Raw genomic sequence first — 24,075 nt, forward strand, 5'->3', positions numbered from 1 at the left:
CATTTGATGTGTAAGCTTTAGACTCCTATCACCTAAGAAAATCAGACAGAAAAGGTCTTTCCCACCAGGTCTGCACCACAAACTGCAGGGCACATCCTTTTCACTTTACTGGAGCAAGGACTCTGATACAATAAATACACAGAGAAAGATGGAATAATAAGAAAAAGTTACTGTCCAATTTACTTCTGATATCACATCCTCCATAGAATGGAAAGGTGACTGCCTGCCCCATCACAGTGTGTCTACTGAAATAGCAGCTGGAAAGAAGGAAGGGCATTAATTGTGATTCCAATACTACTATCTCATTATACTTCTTGTATGATGCAGAGTCACACATCACCTCTCCAGTTTCTAGCAATTGTTTCTACAATACCTTTTTCAATCCTTGGTGACTTATCTTAAAGTGGCTGGAAAATGAAATGTCCTGTCCAGGAAGACCCTCCTGGAATAGTAGTACACTACTTAACAGGAACTTACACCTAGATCATATTTCATCAGTTTCCCAAATATCTATTTTAAAAGTCTTAATTCAGTGATTCTGATGATTATTACACCCAAATATTTGCATTAATATTCTTGCTTTTACTCTCAGGCAATATTCTACATTTGTTTTTATTTTGTTATGGTCTCAATGAATTTTCTAAATCTTTCTAGAGTTAGCTGAAAGGGAAATCATGATTCATAGATATTTCATACATTTCTACTATTCCATCTCATTCTCGATTGACACTCAAATTTCTTGACATAAAATTTATCAAGAACTTTAGTACTGTGGACATTTAAGCAGATCAAATATGCAGATCAAATGTAAAATCACTTATACAAAACAGACATTTCCAGGTTCAGATCTCTGCTCTATTTTAGGACAGCCTTTTCTAACAGGCTATTTCATTCATCCCTGTATCTACACTACACTACACAAACCTGATAAATTCTTTCCATTTAAGCTTTTAAAATGTAGCACAGACTGCTAATGTTTCAGTTATTATTGCATTTTTTTTTAAATTAAACAATCCCAAGCCATTTAGCATAAACAAGTAACTAAGTAGTGCTCATGAGAATTGAGCAACCTGGTTTAGTAAAGGTTAGAACTAGATGGTCTTTAATGTCCCTTCCAACCCAAACCATTCTAGAACTCCAGGATTCTGTAAGTCTGAAAAAACTTTAGTTCTTCCCATGTAATTAAAAAAAAAGTATAACAAGGACTTGGATGAGGAAAAAAAGTGGGGAATTATGTTAGTTATTACATATTAATTACATATCCTGAATTCTCAAAAATGGAAAATAATCGAACAGAAAAACTGAGTTCATTGCCATGCAAAAGCTACATAGGTTTAATTAGGAAAAACTTAGCTTAAAACAGTCTGAAAATTTTAAACCTGGCTCACTTACTTCACTTTTAGTCTTTAAACTATTGTACTCTAGGCATTTGCAAAAGTCACATAAGGCCAACCAGGATAAAAAAGCCCAAATCAAACAAAAACAGAACACCGAGCAAAAATCCCCCACAAAGACGGAAAAAAAAGGAACACCAAGCAAGATAGGAATTAATTCCTAATCTAGCTTGTAGAAGATTAGTCTTCATTTGTTATTTAGCCAGGAGTCTACTTCTTAGAATGGAATTTTATCACCTTGGAAAGGGAGTAATGCAAATAGAAAAAGCACCATGATTGTTAGTATCAGTGTGGTGACCACATGGATTGCTTCTTCTTCTCTTTATAAGCATCAAAATAGAAGAAACTGTTATGGTAATAAAAAGTAAAGGAAACTGTTCCAAATGACACAATGTTTCTTTCAATATATTTAAGAGCTACACTGTACTCAGATGAAGGAGGAGTAGACACAATTCTATCAGAGGAATGAAGACTCCCTGTACTTTCTATCAAGGATTGGCAGTAGCTAAAAAATAATTGTCCTGCACAGCTGTGTTTTCTTCCTAAGGGCACCAGAACCAGCTCGCTGACCCGAGGAAACTTGTCTCTTATTCTTGGGAGCCATTTTTAATACTTAGAGAAGCCTTTGATAGCAAAGATTAGTCAAGTGCCAAGGGAAATAATCTCAGTGAACAAATTAAACTTGGAAGTACATAATCATCTCAAAAGCAAGTCATGAACTGAGACTTCTTCCCCTTCCACTGGCAATATTTTTTTATGCATGGTGTCAGATTCTAAATGTTATTTTAAAAGGAAATGTAGTTTTCATCACATATTTATCTGAAAGACAGATTAGTGAGTCTCTTTGTATTATTCCCTTACTGAGATTTATTTCTATGTATCCATTGTCTCAATTTTCACTGAAAGACAGAAGATATCCATGGTAACTGCAGCTTTAAAACTAAAAACTGTAAACGTCTCCAGGGAGGAAGAGCCTAATTTTAAGGTTATTCAAAAGTAAGAACAGCGCTGTTTGAGTTGGCAAGGACAGTGGACCAGTGTCTTCTGAAGTGCCCTGAAACTGATGGATATTTAAGAGATGCTAGAATCCCCAAAGGGAAAGTTGCAAAATGGAAGTCAAGTCATTTTGAGTGCAAGAGATGGGGCCTGGATATTAGTTCAATTCATAAGTCCTGCATCTGGCTGTATGGGAAGGAAGTATGTGGGATTGGATAATCCATTGGAATGTTTTGAAGGTACATACTTCTCTGGGATCCTGGTTTCAGTCTGTCAGTTGTTTACATTAAGGAAAATCTAGTCTGTGTTGGGTTGGGAAGCTCCAAGATAGGGTGACTACAACAACCCCTGGGTTTCAGTGTGGCTCAGCCATTACCACAGACCTACCTATGGAGTGGACCACTGAAGCAGGTCACTAAAGCCTGCTGGGGAATGAACACATTCAGCACTGCCTCAGGGAGCTGGATCTAGGGACAACAAAAGGACTTGCTCTAGCAACAGCAGTTCAGCAAGCTCAACAGTCCCTGTGCTTGGTCACCACAGCCAGGAGAGGACAATAATTAAAACCTGTTGCTTCCACAGGAGTCCAGACTGCTTCTGCAATAAGAGAGATGGGAGGGATGGGGAGGTGCTTTTCCTGGCTGGTAAAGAAAAAGCCAGACTGATGGATGAAGCCTCCTGGTATCACTGTTTTGGTGCCTATTCAAGGTCTGACAATGTTGGCACTTCCACCTCCTAATTTCAGGCATTATTTCATTCTGCACCAGGGCAGTAAATTAGTAGGACTAGTCCAGCCACTGTTATAAAAAGGATTGCATATACCTACTTCAAGCTAACAACAAACCATTCACTACTCACAGCTGTTGCTTCCATTATGTACTAACATGATAATATTAATGCTAGTATTTTTCTTCTATGGCAAATTTTCTGGTTTTTGCTTGCCAGTGGCAGAAAAATACTTTGGCTCTAAGAAGCTGCCTAATTTTTTCCCATGAAGAAGATGATCTTCCCAGAGATATCCTCTCCAGACCCCTCATCCTTACTTATGAGAGAACAGAGTATCAACAATTTACTAGTTAAATGAGATACCTCATCCTCAGACCTATGCTATAATCACACCACTCTGCTTCTTTTAGCTCGCTGTTTTACATATCCAAAATAATACCCAAAACTGTAATATTTTATCCTCAATACACCCATGAAATAGGGAAGTATTGTTTTTTCAAAGATAAGAAGACTACCTTATCTTGGTAAGACACCAAGACTATGTAGATAAATTAATGCATGAAGAAGGACAGGGACCATTCTCTGCTGCTGTAGCAAAATCATGTGAAATAGTTCCTACATGTTGTTAAACTCTCTTCTTGCAAAATTAAAAAATATATATATTTGTCATACTGCCATTTGGGAACCATCCATAGCACTTCAAGTAGTACCTGGGAAAATGGGGTTGGTACGGGCAAAAATCATTCCAGAGGTGCAGAGAACTAGTACACTATAGAGCACCTGTATAAATGACTAGTCACCTGGATTTTCACTATAGATCAAGACAGGCATTAGCATAAATGAGTGAATAGAGATGAATATCTTCAGGAAAGTGACCCACCTCATCCTAAACCAGGCTATTCCAGAGGGCGGTTGATCCCACTGTCTCATTCTGTTGGCTACACATGCAACCTACATAACCAATTTAGACAGCATGTGTAACAGCCAAACAGACTAAATTTAGTGACATGAATAGTTTCCAAACACACAGGAGATATAGAGCAGTATAAACCCAAACTTTGTTATTTGTCTGACTAATTAGCCGGAGAACTATACTGCATTTCACCCCAATTAGCTGCAGGAAGCACAATACAAAAACATATACTTGCCTATCAGAGTGCTCAGTCCCCAGCTGTGTTTTGGTGATATCCAAATTTAGTTCTGACTCTGAGCTGCTCTGTTTCTGAGGTGAGTAAAATCTTGATTCTGCACAGCACTGTGAAGTCCATACACATTAATTAGATAGCAACTGTAATTCTCCAAGCATGTAGCCACATGCAATTATTCAAAAATCAAAAGGGCAGCTGTACTATGCAAATGAGATTAGGAACATTTTTTGGAGCAAAATATAGCACTATGAAGAAGAGTCTCTTAGGGTTTAACTGAGAAATCCAAAGCAGGTTCTCGGTATCTTCTGCTATTATTATAGTCAAGGCACATAGGCCATTTGAAAATGCAGCTAGATATAAAACCACCTCTGTTTAAATACACTTGGAAATAATGAGAAAAACTGCAACACTCTCCTGGTCATTTACTCACAGATTATCTTCTACTAAAGCAAGCTGTTCCTTGTGAAACTGAACTTCAGAGACTTTCTCTTGGTTTGCTCTCTGTAACTGAATTCTCACAATTGGACACAAGTGAAGATTCCAGGTTTTCCATAGATGCTTTTTCATTTCCCAGTTGTTTTCTCAGCAGCTCTGTTTCAGAATGGTGTGATTCACACTTGCTCTGCAGATAAACAAAGATTTTAAAGTTTCAGGTGTATATCTATTAAGCTTACTGGCTTTCTGTTGGAGTAACCTTAAAAAAAAAAAAAAACAAAAATTAAAAAAAAAGGAAGTCTGGGATCAATGACAAAATTTGTCTTCACTGCAAGATGGGTGGTTAGTTTTATATTTTCCCAGTCAAAATCCTCTGTAAGATTTATAAAATCATCCAATGTATATATCTTAATATAAATATACTTGTTACAAATGAGAAAATGCTATGAAATAGATGGATCAATGGATTCTGTAGACAGAATATTAATGAAGAGGAAGGAAGATTCACATTTTGTTGAGGCAAGAAGCTATTGATTAACTGTTTGCACACAGGAAATAACATGTGGTACTACAAACCGGTACCAACATCACCATCAGAGTGAGATTATTTTACTTTCAGGAGCATCAAGAATAAACTGGGGGGAAAGGCAAAATGAATAAAATCCAATCTAAGAGATTAAATATCTCTAAATCTTTGAGGAACCTAAAAAAGAAAACCCAAAAAACCTAGTATATTTCACTGCAGAAGGAACAATGGACATACCTGTGACATAGCTACACACACACATTTAAAAAATAATTCCAGAGATTGAGAATCAGGAAAATCAGTATTGGATCAGCTACAGAGACAAAGAAAACTACCTGTTTCAATCTTACTATAAGTAAACTGGATGCTATTTTCTCTTCATGTTTTCATGTATGTATTATAATCTGACTGAGTGCTGCAACACTTTTATCTCTATTTTACTCAAGCCTAGTTACATTAAGCACAACAATGCTCAGCCACAGGTCATGGGAAATGTATGAACTGAGACATCTTAAACTCTCCACTTCTCCAGCACATTTCTCAGAAATTTCAGAAGATAACCATTTGTATGTTCAAAGGAGGAAGATACTGAAAGGACTAAGATCTTAGGCCAACAGAAGGGGGGGGGGGGGAAGAAAAAAAGAAAGAAAATGGCAAGAAAAAAACATTTGTCATTTATCAAAAGTCTTTTTTTTACCAAACTAAACTGAAAGGTTTCTTCTTTCTGAAAGATCCCATTTTCTATGTTACTCAAAAATCTAGTTCCTTTGCAGAGAAACAGTTTTGATATTCTGCATTTGTATTTCAGAAAAAAAGAATACTGAAAACCGAAGACAGAAGAAGATACAGGAAAATAAACAGTATTAGAAACATTGAAAGAACAATATTATTCAGAATCAGGTTTAGTTTCCACTTCTGAATATAAATATGCTGCAATCTAATAATGCAGATTCTGTGCTGGAATACTGTGTAAAGCAAGAGCCTTATCTGAAGGTTATACATGGCTAATGAAAGACTACTGGTTGAAAGATACAGAAAAATTAGTGAAAATTTCCCAACTTCTGACTTTTCTCCAACTCTCCTATTGCATTTCTGCAGTTTTCTTTCCTGAAACTTGCTGTTCTCCACAGTCCCAGCAATCTCCTTCACAGAAGGATCCAGGGAGGCTCAGCCATATTAGATCTCATAAAAGTTTCAGATAAATGTCATATGCTGGAACTCTTCCATATCAAAAGAATCATAGAGGATTTCACAAGGATACAAAATACATCACACACATTTGGCTGGAATGCATAACCAACTGGCAAACAGCAGCTTTACCCACTCTGCTTCCAAAAGGCATAAAGGTTTAAAGAGACTGCTGGAAGCCTATAAAGAACAAGAAATTTTCTCAGCTGGAGCAGAGGATGGACAGGTTAGTAATAGAATCATACTGAAAATACCTGAATAATCTGAGTATGTATGAATAACTTTTCAAAGTTTATCCAAACTGAATTTTAAAAATGTGTGTATCACATAATTTTGTATTTTTATAAAAATCAAGGTCAACAAAAATTGATTTTCAAGGGAAATTAAGCAAATACTAAAGATATTGATATTTCCTAAAATAGTCAATCATTTTAAAGTCCACACCAAGTTTTATTGCTAGCAAACAGCTTCAGCTATTCTGCTTACCTGGTGACTAGATGTAAGATCCAAGATACCTTTCTTGAAAACAACAGCAATTTTTAGCCCTGACTTTTGAGTGTTCATAGTAAAGCCCTGCAAAGCAGTGAAGCAGCATCCTTTTCAAAAAGTGCTCAATTCATACCCTTTGAGGAGTAAGCCCCTGAGAAATGCCAAATTAAACATTTAAAAATTTGAAAAAGTGATCATTCATGATCCTAAAGTATATTTGGATCCCTTAAGTGTAACATTAGCATAAACTTATTTTTCTGATATATTTCACATACCCTTTTTACCTTCTCTGCTGTGGAAATTAAACGCTAATTTAATCATTCTTAGATTACATCTACTTTAATGCAAAGTTCTGGTGTAGATGTGGCATTTTCAAGTACAGAGACTCTCTCCTAATGTATATTTTGAGGCCCTCTGCCCATTTTCACAAAAGAGTTGCTTAAGGCAAAAATAGGAGACTTGTATGCTGCTTCTGTTGTTAAATGATACAGCAATGCAATATAAAACTCTACTAAAAAAATAATTAAAACAGCTTCCAAAATCCTACAAAATAGCTCTACGTAATTGTGGCAAATTTTAAGAGGCTGCAGTAATTTATTCTACAGTAAACTTTAAAGTTATTCCTTTAAATAACTCCTGTGTACAAAAATTAGAAGAGTTCTTGCTTCTGACAGCAAAATTATCTTCTGGCATTTTAAACTCTATTCTTAGAATTCTACTCCTTTTGCAAAGTTAATAAGGTTGAGAATTCCGCCATGGACCGCATTTTATTTTCAGATGAGATCCTCTTATTTTAGCAATAAAATTTGGTTTTGTATATAGATGATCTGTGAATCCTGAGATTCTGTCAGTCATGTTTACACTGCTGTCACCCGTAAATTCAGGCATGACTGAGAGTTGAGAGAATCACATTAAAGTGGAGTCCACAAGGCAGCAGCAGCAGGTCTGGCTAAAAGCATTAAGAATTTTGTACATTTCAAATTAACATAACCTAGGTTTTTCCTTTTTGAAAAACGCCTGTACTTTGCCCAATGATATTCCTGGTCAGCCACTTTCAACTCCTTAAGTTTCAGTGGGTGGCAGAATGAGTGTGGGAGGTTAACAGAGCAAAGTGAGAGGTAAGGCAACTGTGATTTGCTTGAAGGATTTACTAAAAATGACATCCAGAGAGATTATTTTATGGGAGCACATCACATAAATTCTAGCTCTGTCTCAACAAAAAAAAAAAAAAAAAAAGAAAAGCACAAGGAACACAGAGCACTGCTGAACACAATAAGATTTTTGAATAAAAACTTCTGTGTTTTAGATACATGCCTTGCATGTAACTGTATGAACTGGGATATGACATTTGGAATTGACCCAGTATGTTGACATGGTGTTCATGAAGAGGCCTGTTTATTCCTATACTCAATAGCAGGCATGTATTAGAAGGAAGTATTAGAAGGATGAAATGTCTGCTGATTTCAGGCTTGTTGGACAAACTAGAACCATGTACCAGTTTTATTATATCTTCAAGGAATGCCAAAATCTGCCAGAACACCCTCCTGTGCTGTTTTGCTATTGCTGAACAGCAACAGTCTGGCTCTTCTACAGTGTCTAATGTTCTTGAGCAGCCCTCTGTAGGATTCACATTCTCTGAACCTGAGAGAAGCAGTAAGAGAAGCAGAGAAAAGAACGATTAAAACAATTCCTAGCTCATTTACTGCTCCTGTGTTGTTCACAAGTGGAATGCATTGTGGAAGATTGTTTACCTGAAGGGAATTGATAATTGGATTCTGGTGTGGGTGTTTTGATTCATTGGCCAATTGAATCTATGTGTGTGTGGGGACTGCTGGCTGACAGTCACAAGATGCTGTGCAGTGGAGTGCAGTTGAGTGCTTGGCAGATTCAGTTTAGATGTAATGTAATATAATATAGAATAAGATAGTATAATAAAGTAATTAATTAGCCTTCTGATAAGATGAAGTCCTTCTCGTCATTCCGCCCAGATGTTGGGCAAAAAATATCACCAATAGCCCTCAGCAGCTTATGTGATGTTCAGGAAGCAGAGATGATCTGCAACAAAAATTGGAGAGCCTCCAAACCATGTTTATTTGCTCACAATGTATTTCCAAAGCCAAGCTATGAATTTTTCTTAAAGTTCTTCAGATTTTCCAGTGGGAAGAGCCTCTTTGGGACTTCTAAAGCAGTGGAAGAAGGCTAAGAAGCTCAAAGCAAAAAGAGCAGGGACAGAAACGTGACAGATGACAAAGTACTTGATATGATTCAGGTATGCTGAGTTGAGTTGTGCATGACTTTATGCCTTCAGTGATTTCAAACCATGAGAACATTTAATTTTTTTTTTTTCTTGAATTTTTTTTTTAATATTTTTTTCCCAAATGTGACCAATGGAATTCTAATCATATTATTATATAAAGTAAAATGCATACAGTTCATGTTGGAAAATCTCCCTGAAATAGAAGTGGCATTAAACATAATTTTAAAATATTACCAGACCATTTCAAGGGTGAACTATGGAAAGAATGATTTCAACTCACTTGCTCCATCTGTGATTCAAGGGACTCTATTTTCCCTTTCCAATTGTGACTCTCAGACTGCACTGATCACTGCCAGTCTAACAGGAAAAGCCTGTTTCTGCTTCCTGGCATTTTGCTTCCCAACTTTCTCCTTGTTCACAGGCTTTGTGATAAGAGCTCACAGTTCTCTCTCCTAACACATAAAGCTTATTTATTTAATAATTTACAGTAAGCTCCAAAAAATAGGGATATTTATAGATCTACAGATATGGTATTGGATATACTGTTTCCACTGAAAATTCTGCCATTTAGTGAAAACATTGAGAGACTTCTCAAGAGCCAGAGTTTTGTCCAAGATGAGCACATTTTAATGAGCAATAGACATCTGTTAAGAATGGCTAGGTTAACATTAGACATACAAGTTACAGCAATATAGTGCAGTAATATTTCTTTTTACTTTAATCCCATGAAGCAATAAAGAGAAAAGAGTTCCAAGTCTCTGTATTACTCCCTGTCTGATTTTTTAAGTTTAATAAACACACATGTGTGTGTGTATATACTTTTATATATATAAAACCACAATGAAATATTCTACAGCAATTTTGTACCACAAAACCAGCAATGAAAATGTGTCCAAACTACTAAAACCAAATTAAGGAAATAAAAATAAGTTTTGGTTAGGAAGCAAATTCTTCTATAGAGATATCTAAAAATTTCATTTTTAGTTAAAAACCAACAGTTTTAATTTGTATACTCACTTTAGACTTCAGCACATTCTTCAGCCTGAAAATATTTCTGTTTGAATCCTTGGCTTTCAGCTTCATATCATCAAGCTCAGTTTGGTATTTTGACAGTTTTTTATATAGTACCTATGAAGAAAGGTTTTTTCCCATCCCCCCTTTTTTTTTAAGGTACTGCTTGTACCTTAAAAAAAATTGTGTGTATTTAATATCTATGGCTTTATTAACTAGTTTTAAAAGGTTATGAGAAATGTAAATTATATGTATTTTTATAAACCAATTTTTTCATTTGTGAAAAATTTTTTTAACTTATAAATAATGCTAAATCTTCTTAGAAAGATGAAAAATGTCAGTAAAGGATTGCAGCAGTTAAAAAGAAAAAAACCAGATGGTTTATTTAGCATCTAGATTGTCATAAAAAACCAGCCTGTCCCATTTAACAAGCAGAGCTCAATCAATTCCATCTCTTTTTAAATTACAGTTTTTTAAAAGCCTGTATTTTAAAAGTAGAAGACAAACAATTAAGTAATTTAATTATTATGGAATTGCTTACATGCTAATTAATCAAGTGGTTATCTCCCAATCAGGAGAAATAAAGCCACAAGTATTAGAAGAACACACACAGGACTTCAGAGAATTATTGCTTGAGAAGGTGAACAGAAGAAGGAAAAAGAGCTGCAGAAAGGCCGTCTTGAACTGCACAGTTCAGAAATTTCTTCTGAGCAAAATTACTAGGAGAATTCAGCTGTAAGAACTGGGGGAAGGTGTGGTAGTGTGAGGAAGGTTCTATGGAGAAACCACCATTCCTGTTGCAAAAGGCTGTGAGTTACAGAATAAGGTATTCTGGAAACTTTCCAGTAAACGCAAGCAAAGAAATGGTAATTCTTTAAATAGTTGGAGTATCACCTCAATTAATGGAAGGGCCTGGAAGAACCAATACATATTCCAGAAGCAATCCTACTAAAAAGTACTTCATCCTATGATACTAAGATTATTTGTTTCCAACTGCTTCTACAAGCATCCACGTCTTGCAAAGAAAACCGTGAAGCTTTCAAAAGTAGCTGGGAGCAACAGAAAGCTGCATTTTGTACCAGCTGACATCATCCTTATAAAGTGTGATTCCAAGAGAAGGTGAAGAAGTTATTCCCTGGTGAACCTTTGGCAGTCAAACCCACAACCAAGCTCACCTTTTCCAGGAGGGCACTTAAGAGAAAAAATTAGTATGTTTGGGAGAAAAGCTATTTAGAATGCAAGTGGTCTCATGTGAGAATTAAACACCTGATCTAAATCCATTAGTTATACTACCTCTATAAGAAGGGAGAGAGGTAAAATTAATCACTTTAAAAACTGGGGTGAGATCTCCTGGAGGACCTCACTTTAAAGAGACCCTTAATGACTTAAGAGTTTTATATACCTGACATCAGGTACAGTTAATTTGCTCCTTAAAAACTGAGTAGCACTTCTAGAGGAAGAGAAAGTCAAGTGAGCAATAGAGCAAGTGCACAGATCAAGTACCAGAAAACCCAAATGAAGGCAAGAAGCTGAAGAACACCCACATCACTCAAGTGATGAACTCCTACAGGTATTAAGCTAAATTTCTAGCTGCCTAGAAAACATATCACTGCAGGAGTATTGTGTGTGCATGAGATGACACTAGAAACATTTTAACTACTTACACCAGGAACTGCACAGAGATAAAATACATAGTAGAAAATGTAAGGCTGTATTATAACCCACTATTTCAAGTATCTTCTATCCAAAAGCAACTCTTGAAGAAACATAAATACAGTATGTGTTGTCACTGAAACTTGCACTTGCCAGACTTCTGTCACTTAATTTTAAAATGCAAAAAGCTTTCAATAATGAAAGAAAACAAGAGTTTTGCATTCGAAATGTTAAAACTTTCAGACATATATTTATTAATTTGCATTCAATACCTTTTCTTTCAACCCATAAAAAAAAGATGACTGCAGAATATGAAAATTAGCCTATTGAATTTTATTTAAAAAATTGGATCTGTCACTCACCAGTTTTTTTAATCTAAATGCATCATTTTCTCTTGGCCAAGTTGCATTTCAACTTTTTTCTTCACAAGGCTTCATTGAATCTCTGAAACACGCTGTCAGTGTTCTGTCTTTTCATTCAATAAACTGGAAAAGCAGAAGCATTAAACAGGAGAATTCAGACACTGATGTACTATTTTTTTTTCGTTTAGAAAGGTCACTAAAATTGCAAAAGATAGGAAAAAAAAAAGAGATTTTTCTGTCTATTTTAGACTGTTTGGGATATTTTATTACTGTTAACTTTAATCCCAGTGTATTAAATTCTGAATAATTGTGTAAAGGATTACAGAAAAGTAAGAAGAGTTCTTTGCAACAGGTGATTATACGAAAGTCACAAAAATAATTAAAATAAAAACCATCCTCTGGGACATCCATTGGAATGCCTGACCTGTTTCAAGTTATAACCAAGTTATCTGTTCAAATGTAGCAATATTAATGATTCTCACACTGATCAAGAAACTGAAAAGAATCATCAGTTTGGTTTGGGGGTGTAAAGAAAAAGATCTTTTAGTAGCAGAGCCTAGTTTTCAATAATTCAACAGAGTTCACAAATCTAACAATTTATTATAAAGCAGGACTGACTGACATATTTATTATTTCCTAAAGGCTTTGATCAAGTCTCGTCCCACTGTGCTTCTGAACATAGCTGGGAATTCCAGTTGAGCAGCAGACAATAAGCCCTACACAAAGATTCAGTTTTACTTCCTCTCATGAAAAGGCTCCAAGAGTAAGAAACGGATCTTTAAAACTAATGACGTGACATTCACTAGTTTACGTGTGTTTACCTATTTTTATTTAAAAAAAAAATTAAAATAATATTATTCATATGCTATTTACCAAAACCCATCAATCCCTGTAGTTTCTAACAGAAAGCTCCTAACTCTAAATTAAATTAATTTTACTTTTTCACTGAAGGTGGTTTCCACCATATCATCCTATTAATAAGACAAGAACATTTACATATAAATAAGCAATGAAGAAAACAATTTCATTCCAAAATGAAAGATGGCTCATAAGCAGCTTTTGTAAATTCCTTTCTCTTTGAGCCATATAACAGTTACAGAAACCAGTGAAGTGTGGCAGCAGCTCTCTGGCTACAGAGAGTGGCACACAACTTCCCTGGGTCTTTCTGGGAAAGGCTGTGAGAGGATCAGAGAAAAGAATGAGAAACAATTCTTATCTTCGCTTGCTGCACCTGTTGTTGTGAACGTGTGGAATGTGTTATGAAGATTTGTTTATCAAAGAGTGGTTTCTTAATTAGCCAATGGTGATGGTGTTTAGATTGGAGGACCAATTAGGTCCAGGTGTATTGTAACTGTCTATAAAAGCAACGGGGTTTCTTAATAAGAATAGAATAATAAAGACATTGATCAGCCTTCTGAGAATCATGGAGTCAATGCTTACTGTTACCAGTCAGGGGCCTGCTGTGGCAAGACATAGGCTGGTGTTATTAGTCAAATTAATGCAATTACATAATTTTACTTACCTAAGAGAAGCATATTCAGCTTCTTGTCAACTCACTCAGTTTCAGAATCCAGTTCTTTTCTTGTCAATCTTTTCAATTCAGTTTCCAGAGAATCAATGGTGTCTTTCATCAGTGCCACTTTAGACATCTGTTCTAACTGTTCACTATCTAACTATAAATATAATCAAACACTAACAGCTGGCAAAAAAAAAAAAAAAAAAAAAAAGCTGATTTATAGAATTTTTTTCAATTTTTACTCTGTTTTTTGCACAAATCTTTTGCTGAAGTAGAAATGTCCAAGTATCTCATTTACTCAACAATCAGTTTACTGAAAATAGCTGGCAAACATATGAAATGTGACTTTCACATCCTTTGAAGGTAAATTGATTTCCCGTCTTTTAGATCTCTGGGAATATTTTCATTTATTCATATAAATTGCCCAAGGGCAAAAATGTTTGCCATTGATCAACATTAAAAGTTTTCAGCTCAAAATAACATGAAAGAAAACATTATTATGAGTGTATGAAGGGAGAAACCATGGTTTGGGACACAACATGACAAATAATGGCATTAGGTGTCTGTTAAGTTACATGCCTATATCAATAACCAGGTGGAGAAATCATTGTAAAACACTTGCATAAAGCACCATGTAACCACCATGTAAAGCACAAGTTACCACCATGAGGCCTTCAGGTCTGTAGCTAAAACAAAGAACAGACTGAAAGCCTCCTTCACAGACTCCAACAAAGCTAGTTTGAAATCTTCAGTCTAAAGAAACCTCTATCTTTTTATTAAAATGCTTACACTTAACATTCTTGAATTAAATTCAAAGGATTGTCCTTTCTAAATTATTTGAAACACATATTTTAAAGTACAAAAATTTTCACCTCATCCCTCTCCTCCTTTACCAAGTTTTTCAGTACTAATTTCTGTGTTACTACAATCAATGGTCAGGCCTCTAAAGAGCAAGACAGTAAGCCTTTGCTATACAGTAGCTTCTTCAATACTAATGTCATAAATTTCATGTTGATGTATCAACCTCAAAGGGTACCAAAAGAACCGAAGAAATAAGATGATGTACCTAAAACAGGGCTCCCAATACTCACTACACGTCATATGTAGGCGTGTGATTAAAGTTAATTTACTACTCAGAGCTATTTCAGCCTACAGTGTATTCTTCATATCAGATGCACTCTATTTAATATTATAAACTGTGGTATTATATTTATAAGCTTGGCAGGATTTTAGAAGGCTGAGGAGGAAAAAGAAGATAAACCAGAATTTAAAACCATAAGATGTAGAAGAAAGAGAAACTGCAGAAATCAATGTTAATTTTTAAAAATCAAGTTCTACCAAGACTGTAAGTATATTTAGGATTTATATTCATTATATTAATATTTCCATTTTATATTTTAGTGCCATTTGTTAGCAAACAATTGCACACACAAGTAACTTAAACCATATTAAATACGATTTGCCAGAAGACTACAATTACATTTAGCTTTGAAGCATAAGGTCTTAGTAATGCACAGTCATAAGATAATTCACATTTGAATAGACTCCAGGTCTCTAGTCTAAACCCCTGCTCAAGCAGGGCCAGCTCTGAGGTCAGGCAACTCAGGGCTTTGTCCAGTCCAGTGTGAAAATCTCCAAGGCTGGGGACTGCTCAACTGCCCTCATGAGAAGCAAGTACTCCCTTGTATTCAGCCTGAACCCTTCTGGCTTCAGTGGATGCTCATTGTTACTTATTTTTCCACCAAGCACTGCAGTAAAAAGCCTGTTAATGACTTCTTGATGTCAAACCTACTGGCAGGTAGGACTTATGTTCCTCTTAAGGCACTTCTTCTCCAGGTGAAATAAGCCAATCCTCACCTGGATATAAGATCACTGTGGGTAAATCTGCCAAAGCTTGGTACAGTCTTAAAATCACAGGATCACAGAATGGTTTTAGTCGGAAGGGACTTTAAAGACCATCTTGTTCCATACCCCCTGCAATGGGCAGGGACATCTTCTATCACATCAGGTTGCTGAGTGCTCCTCCATCCAACTGGTCTTGAATACTTCCAGGGATGGGGCTTCCACAATTTCTCTGGGCAACCTGTTCCAGGGCCTCACCACCCTCACAGTCACAAATTTCTAACTTGTATCTAATCTAAACCTGTCATCTTCCAGTTTAAAAACATTCCCCTTCACCCTGTCACTACATGTTCTTGTGAAAACCCCCTCCCCAGCTCTCTTGCTGGTTCACTTTAGGTACAGGAAAGTGCCAAAACATGTCTCTGAAGTCTCCCCTTCTCCAGGCTGAACAACCCCAACTTTCTCAGCCTGTCTTTGTAGGAGAGGCGCTCCAGCCCACTCTGATCATCTTCATGGCCTCCTCTGGACTTACTCCAACAGGTCCATGTAATCATTATGTTGGAGACCCCAGAGCTGGACACAGCTCTCCAGGTGGTACCTTACCAGAGCAGAGTAGAGGGAAAAGAGTCTTGGTAAATAACATCCACAGCTCCCAGCCTGTAGTTTCCTGATAGCAGTCTGGCTGGTGCTGCAGGATTAACCAAGAACATCACCTGTATTATATTTACAATTCCATAAATAATTATTTTCCCTTACATTGTGAATAGTCATTTAAAGCTCTTCAATTCTCTGTTCCAAATGAGCCCTTTTATTAAATGAAGTTTCTTGGGAAATCTGTATCAAATAACAGCAGCAACAAAATCCCTTATAAAACAAGTCTCAACTCACCAAAGACTTGTAAAGCAATTAATTCTCAGAACCAGAAGAGAAACCCTTAGCAACTTTAATTACACTGCTAGGTAGTTTTCATGTTTAAATAACCTGTGGGGTGGGGCTGAGGTGGAATGGGACAGACTCAAACCTGTAACTGCTCCCTGAGGCTATCATGTTCTGTAGGCATCCTTTGGCAATCTGACAGTGCTGTATTGCTTTCTAGCTCCATGTGTCTTAATACAGCTTGAGCTGTCACAGGAGTGATGCTTTTAGGAGTCCTGGGGCATTTTCTAACTTCCTGACAAAGCCGGGAAATCTCCCCCTGTGCCTGTTTTTGAAAACAGTACAATAACAGAAACATGGAATAGATAATCAATATATTACTGGGTCCTGTGGCTGGCTAGAGCATCCCAGAAACTGTGTAATATCGAAGATGAAGTAATCATTTGTGCACAGATTCTTTGATTCAGGAAAGCATTTTTAACTCAAGACAGCACTTACAAACTTGTATTGAACTGATAGATGCAAATCACAGAATTTCCATAACTTTTTAAAAAATATTTTTAAACAAATACTTTGCATTCTTTCTTTTTTATTTAATATGAAGCCAAAATTAGATCTTTTTCTTGCACATTACCTTGTTATTTTAATTAATCACACAAATATAAATAAAATTACCTGTTCATAAACACTGATAATTTTGTCTCTCTCAGCTGTTAAAACTTTAAAGTTACCCTGAATTTCTGCCATGACATTCATTTATTTTCCATGTTGACTCAAGTTCTTCACATTCTCTCAATATTTTCAAGACTTCTGGATCAGAAACCACTCCCTTAAATATGGTGATATTGTGTTAAAGCAGAGAAACAAAACTTGAAACCCTTTTTTATTATATCTGGTTAGGAAACTTCTATTATTGGCCCATTCCCATTTTATGCATCTTTCTGTTTACAATCAACTAGTTTTTCTTCCTGGTAGTTACAGCTTTAGTAGCTTAACTCTAAACTACTAGAGTAGTTCAGAGTAGTTTAGTAGTAGTTGTTATATTCCTCCTCTTCCGGAGTGACTTCCCAAGCTCACCTGGATGGATGATTTTATTTTTTATGCTGCCACAAGTAGAGATTTAATTAGGACTTGAGAATGTGTTTCTTAATGCCTTCAACAAATTCTCAGTCTCATATTTATGGCAGTTTCTGTCCTTTTCCAGTAACTAAATAAAGGCATCAAGCCTTGAGGGTGATCTCCTTGCTTTATTTCATATTCTCTTTGTAACAGAACCCGAATTAACATAAATGAGAGAGTGCATGCACTGAAATAAAACTTTTGTAATTATTGATACTTCAATGTAAACTGGATATATACTCTTCAAAATGAAGATGAAGCAGATATCTAATTAAAATAAGTATCCATATAATACTTTAACTTCTGAATGTCTGTATTTTTCTTTTTTTGTTATATTGCAAATATGCCTGAATGTCCTTCTAATATGTATCTAACAAGAAAGAAAGGGACATAAAAGCTAAATGTTAATTAACTTGAAATATATCTGTTCAAAACCAAGGGTAGATTTGTATTGGAATATCTAATGAATTTTTAAATATGATAGAAAATAGGCCACCATGTTTGTTTAAGGTCCATGAAAGGCAAATTTTTGGAATGGAAATAAAGTAATGTGCAAGTAAGTATTGTTGAAATCTAGAAAGTCATGTAAGAGCCTAAAACAGATTCTGAAGATAAAGTGCTATTCTGAAATTCAAAAATTGCACATCAAATCCCATTTGTTTAAGAGTAAACTAATGTAATTTTGAGTCACTACAAAGAGTAATTTCTAGAAATTGATTCCTACAATTGATTTTGGCATTCATACTAAATAATCATGTCCTAGGAGTACCTCTGATGATAAAGACAGCCTAGATATCTATTACAGTCATCATCACTGCTGACATATCATGTAGATTAGGTGAATCCCATCCTAATATACTGTTCTCTCTGAAAGAGTCACTCAAGTTCTGCAGTTATATGCATTTCCCTAGTCCTAGGGAAGGGAACAGATCACACCAATCAAGCAATTGGCACCTTCAGTACTTAACTGAGCATCGAGGACTCAAATTTACACACAGAGTTTACACACAGTATTTGCTCACTCACAATACTACCTTTAACAACTAGTGAAAGCTGGTTTCCACATTTTGGAAAACATTATAATATTTATATATCCTAAAATACTTACACTACACTTGCCATATAGTGGTAAGAATGTACTGCTGTGACACATTTCACCACTGATTTGAAAAGAAATATGGAAGACCCAGGGAAATACAGGCCAGTAACTCTTGCCTCGGTACCTGTCAAGATCATGGAGCAGATCCCCCTGGAAATTATCCTATGGCACACAGAAAATAAGGAGGTAACTAGTGGCAGATGACATGATTTCACCATGGCAAATCATGCCTGACAAATTTGAAGACCTTCTACAAGGGGGTTACAGCAGTGGTGTAAAGTAAGTGGTGAGGAAAAAGCAACTGCTATCATCTACCTGGGCTTGTGCAAGACATTTGACACTGTCCTGCACAACAGGAGAGACATGGACTTCACAGATGGATCATTCTGTGGATAAAGAATTAGATGGATGGTTGCACTCAAACTGGCCAATGACTGGCCAGGTGGAGACCAGTGGTGCTCCTCAGGGGTTGGTATTGGGCTGGTGCTGTTTAACATCTGTCAGTGACATGGACACAAGCTGGGAGGAGAATGGATGGAGAGCAGCCGTGGGGAGAAGGACTTAGGGGTGCTGGTGGACAAGAAGTTCAACATGAGCTGGCAATGCGGCCTTGCAGACCAGAAGGCCAACCACAACCTGGGCTGCAGCAAAAGAGGCATGCCCAGCAGGGTGAAGGAGGTGATGCTCCCTCTCTACTCTGCCCTCATGAGACCCCACCTGGAGTGCTGCATCCAGCTCTGGAGCCCCCAGTTCAAGAAAGACACTGATCTGTTGGAGTAAGTCCAGAGGAGGGCCACTAAGCTGATCAGAGGGCTGGAGCACCTCTCCTAGGAAGATGGGCTGAGAGAGCTGGGATTGTTCAGCCTGGAGAAAAGAAGGCTCCAGGGAGACTCCAGTACCTAAACAGAGCTTAAAGAAGGCTGGAGAGGGACTTTTGACAAGGGAAGATAGTGATAGGACAAGTGAGAATTACCCTAAGCTGAAGGAGGGAAGGTTTAAATTAGATAATAGGGAGGAATTGTTTATTTTCAAGAAGAATTCACTTCTTTGGAGGGTGTTGAGGAAGAGATCACCTAAGAAGGCTGTGGAGTCCCCACATCTGGAGGTATTCAAAATTAGGCTGGACAGAGCTCTGAGCAACCTGGTCTAGTGGAAGGTGTCCTTGTCCATGAAAGAGGAGTTGGAATTAGGTGGTCTTTAAGGTCCCTTCCAACACAAACTATTCATGACTCTGATTTCCTTCAGACAGTAGTTCTATAGGACAGAAACCAAGCAGCTGTGATGGACTCACTGACTTCTGGCTCAGTACCAGCAAAACAGCTTACCCAAACACCTTTCTAGTAAGCATGATATCTCTGCACTTTTACTTTCTTTACTCTTGCTTTCCAAGATGATCATAGTATTGGTTGTCCCTACAGGTGTATGTGACTGAAATTCTAAGGTTAGAAATATTCCTAAAAATAATTTTTAAAAAGATGGATTGTAAAATCTTGTACAAAATTATCAGCAAACCCCTTTTCCCATTAATGCTGATATAAATATTTATGACCACTGCTTTCATATAAATTTTAATTATTTCTCTACTTGGTTTCATTTTGGGAGGTTTTTGAATAACTCTTATCTATGAAAATTCAACTTTCTCTATCAGGTTTATGATGTAGAGCACGTTTTCTCAATAAAAGTTACTAAAGTCAAGGAAAGGAGCTCATTTTTATTTCTGATTTTAAGTACAAATGAATACTGAGTAACTGGTTCCTGCTACATCTTTTTGAAGACCTTTTCTGTTGGGGGAGAGAGTTAAGCCAAGCTTCTCCTCAAGTGACACAACACTTTCTCTACATCTTGACAAGATAAAAAGATGACTTCCTCAAATAATAGTTAAATTCTTCATAGTTATTTGGGGAAGGAAATAGGAGGATGGATCATAAATTGGCCCACTCAGACACATGCAATACCCCCATCCACTGTTGTTTTGAGTGAAATTCTTTTAAAGAATTCCTTTAAAGCACCTTTAACACCAAACCTCCAGGGCCCACACACGGAGCATAGGCCTTGCCTGTGATTAATGCAAAAGCCTCAGCAAAAGGCAGGGAAAGGCAGCATGAGCAATGCTCACAGGTCACAAGATTTCAGAGACAAAGTCAAGCAGCCAAGTCTTGTCATTCCAGCCCCAGGAGAGAGATGGGTATTCTGAAACTGCCACAGCTGATCAGGCAGGACTGACAGTGAACTCAGGGAGCTCAGCTGAACACCTCTACTCTAATTAGGTTCATCTCTTCCAGAAACTAATATCCACGGAGACACTTTCACAGATGAAAACTCCAGCAATTGCCACACAATATCTCAGGCCTGACAAGAACAAAGCAAGTGTTAGATAAGACTGACTTAATCTTGTGAAAATAGCTTCCTTTAATTAAACCTTATCTTCCATCCAAAACCCATCTAATTAATGTATTTATCTGTAAGACTATGTGCCAGTTGTATCATCCAGAATAAATATTATTCTTTGCACTATACTTGTTCCTTGACAGTGTCAAACATTAGCTTCACACATATGACAAAATCCAGTCCTGATTTTTAATGCCAGGACTAACATATTACTGGTTTACAACATCATGAAGTTAAAACATCAGAGTATTACAAGGCTAATTAAGCTTTTCTTTATTCCACCAACAAAATAATTTCAGAGAAATTACTTCTTATGTTTCCTTATATCCCAAGACAGGAGGTCTTATTTACAGTACCTCTGGCTGCACATATCTTCTTCTTGGAATAGCACAGACAGGGACAAGCAGACTGGTCCCTTTGAAGAAAGTGATGCAAAAAGGGTAAGAAGGCCATGTGAACCCTGTGACTCCTATTGCCTGCTCATGGCAAGGATATAAACAGCCTTTGTAAGAGGCTGCTTTAGGTAGTCCCAAAGTCAATCACAGAAACCAGACAAAATGCCCTCTCTCCCCTGCTAGCCACCAGCACAGGTTTTATGTTCTGGAGACAGTGCAGGATGAGTTACGGGGTTTTTTGGCAAGCAGCCCCTATTAAGCACTCATGGATACAGCTCGCCTTTTCAGACATAGGAGTGAGTAACACCTCTGAAATAAAATCCCCACCTAAAGCCAGAAAAGAAATTGGAAGATTTTTAATTTCCAGAAACAGAGCTAGAGAAACAAGTATTTTTCTTTTCCCTTTCCCCATCCTGGATTTCTTGTAAATCTTACTTTCAAATTTTGGCATGGTGGAAGTGGAGATTCCAGTGTGTATTATCACATTTATCTCCAAAAGAGATGTGAAAATGGCATCTCATGTTTTCACAACTTTAACAAAATTATCTCAAATGAAAATTCATTTTAGGAGTGAAATGATACATTTTTAATTGGTTTTATTCTGGTCTAAGGTATCCTCTAAGGGACATATGGTGAATAATTTTTCATATCTTAATGCTGGTTAACGTTATGCAGAGCAGTTACATTGCTTTTTGAATATCAAACAATGCTTCGTTGATCAAAAAAGAAATTAAAGTCATATACAGGATTGTTTTCAAAAGTGAAAATAATATTTGGTGTATTTTACAGATACATGATTTATACAATAGTAGTTGGGATATAAAAAATTTAAATGTCCAATCCAGAAGAGATAAATAAATCATGGTGTGCATTTACAAATTCATTTGTAAATTTTTGCTTATTCTCAGAATATTTCTAATTATCTTGCTGGATTCGTCTTCAACAATAGGAAGGCATTTATTGTTGCATGTGTATTTCATCCTTTAGCTTATCAGAAACAGACCCATGACATTTTTATCTGTCCACCCAGTATTCTGCTGGCTGGACAGATAAAAACTGGTAAACTTTATGTTTTTTAGAAAATTATGGTTCCAATTATGAAAACAGTTTTTGACTAGAAAAACACAGACTGCAACATCTCTCAGCAGGTTTTTAGGGACACCCTGTGGCAAAATGACACACTGCAAACGTTCAAAAATCAAGTGCCAAAATGGAGACAAGTGGTCCCACATTTTTTCAGAGTTTTAGTAACATCAGTGGTCTCGCAAGACACATTTCCATACTTCTGACTAGTGCTAGAATGCACGGGTTCATGTTTGCATTTTGTCAACTGCCTTCAACAGTGATTTCCAGCACATTTTTATGGACAAACTCCACATGCTTTTTACCTTTTTTTACCTGTGCATTACAGAATAGTTCACCCCACTGAAAAATGATTACCAGTCTAATTCAGCAAAAAGTTATAACCATTTCAAACTGCCTAAAAAAATTCCTTCTTTTTTTTTTTTTAATGTGGCAGGACAACATTAAAGGTGCTGGCACACCCATCACATCAAGCTCCTTTTAGAGTCTGTTTCTCTCACTAATCACCACTAGCACACATGTTGTGATGGTTTCTTACTTGCCCTATTACACCCACACAGTTCTTTTAAAGCAGAATGGAAGACAAAGGTTTGTAATGTACCTTTTAGAAATACACATCCATGAACAAGAGAAATACAGCACATATTTACCCATAGGGATACTACTGTGGATAAAAAACTTCACCTAGCAGTGAACATTCTCCCATGGTATAAGCTTAAGCACAGACAATAGCTTCTGATGAAGAATTATAGCTAAGGTTGGGTAGATTTTATGAATGGCTTAAATGCAAATCTGAAGACAATCTGCTGCCAGCAATACATCTAGTCTTTGATCACTTTCCAGTTTATTAATGAATTATTCTATCGACATTCAGCTTTTATATCTCCATGAGCCCATAGAGAGTATATTTCACAAGTCTCTGCATTTGCATTAGCTCTGTCTCCTTGTGAACTCATAAAAGCTTCTAGCATCCAGAATATCCTGCAGAGAGGATCTGCACATCTGGGTCTTGCAAGAAAAATCATCCATTTTTATGCATTGTGCACCGGCCTCTGTTGCCCTGTAAATATTGTGGGAAATGCCCAAAAGTATCTGAAGTGAAGGTATGAAGAGGATGAAGTCTGGCTCTTCTTGGAGGTGCCAAACAATAGGATGAGAAGCAATAGCCAGAAATTGAAGCACAGGAAGTTCTACCTGAGCATGAGGAAGACCTTTACTGTGCAGGTGACCCAGCACTGGAGCAGGCTGCCCAGAGAGGGTGTGAAGTTTCCCTTACTGGGGATACTCAAAATCCTGTCCAGGTGCTCTGGGATGACCCTGCTTGAGCAGGAGGTTGAACCAGACGTCCCGCTGTGGACCCTTCCAACCCGACCGGCTCTGTGATTCTGTGACCTGGTCATTCCCGCTCTCCCCAGCTCCATCCCCGCCCGGTGCCGTGGCTGCCTGCGCTAGGACAGGCGGGACCCCGCCGCTCACCGAGCAGCAGGCCGCGCTCGCAGCCCGCCGCCCCCGGCCCTCCCCGCCACCGCCCTCAGCCCTCCCCGCCGCACTGCATGTGCAGCACCCGCCCCC

At 37.1% G+C, this 24,075-nt stretch overlaps 1 protein-coding gene and 1 long non-coding RNA gene across 2 annotated transcripts; both read right to left on the reverse strand.

The window, feature by feature from the left end:
• Positions 1-1,679: 1,679 nt before the first annotated feature.
• Positions 1,680-17,706, reverse strand: TSGA10 (testis specific 10). The gene is given in 18 exon segments (XM_059840316.1): positions 1,680-1,740; positions 4,265-4,320; positions 4,323-4,371; positions 4,695-4,778; positions 4,780-4,892; positions 9,440-9,481; positions 9,483-9,522; positions 9,524-9,611; positions 10,173-10,287; positions 12,203-12,308; positions 13,708-13,741; positions 13,744-13,858; positions 16,300-16,377; positions 16,565-16,744; positions 17,095-17,164; positions 17,166-17,244; positions 17,497-17,658; positions 17,661-17,706. Coding segments are annotated over 18 exon segments (1,518 nt in total).
• Positions 17,707-21,765: 4,059 nt separating this feature from the next.
• LOC132323807 (uncharacterized) lies at positions 21,766-24,005 on the reverse strand. The gene is made up of 2 exons (XR_009485435.1): positions 23,780-24,005; positions 21,766-23,697 (listed from the first exon to the last, which is right to left on the reverse strand). It is a non-coding gene; the product is annotated as an uncharacterized LOC132323807 (long non-coding RNA).
• Between the last annotated feature and the right edge of the window lie 70 nt (positions 24,006-24,075).

This window comes from Haemorhous mexicanus, chromosome 2, assembly GCF_027477595.1.
Source record: "Haemorhous mexicanus isolate bHaeMex1 chromosome 2, bHaeMex1.pri, whole genome shotgun sequence".
NCBI lineage: Eukaryota > Metazoa > Chordata > Aves > Passeriformes > Fringillidae > Haemorhous > Haemorhous mexicanus.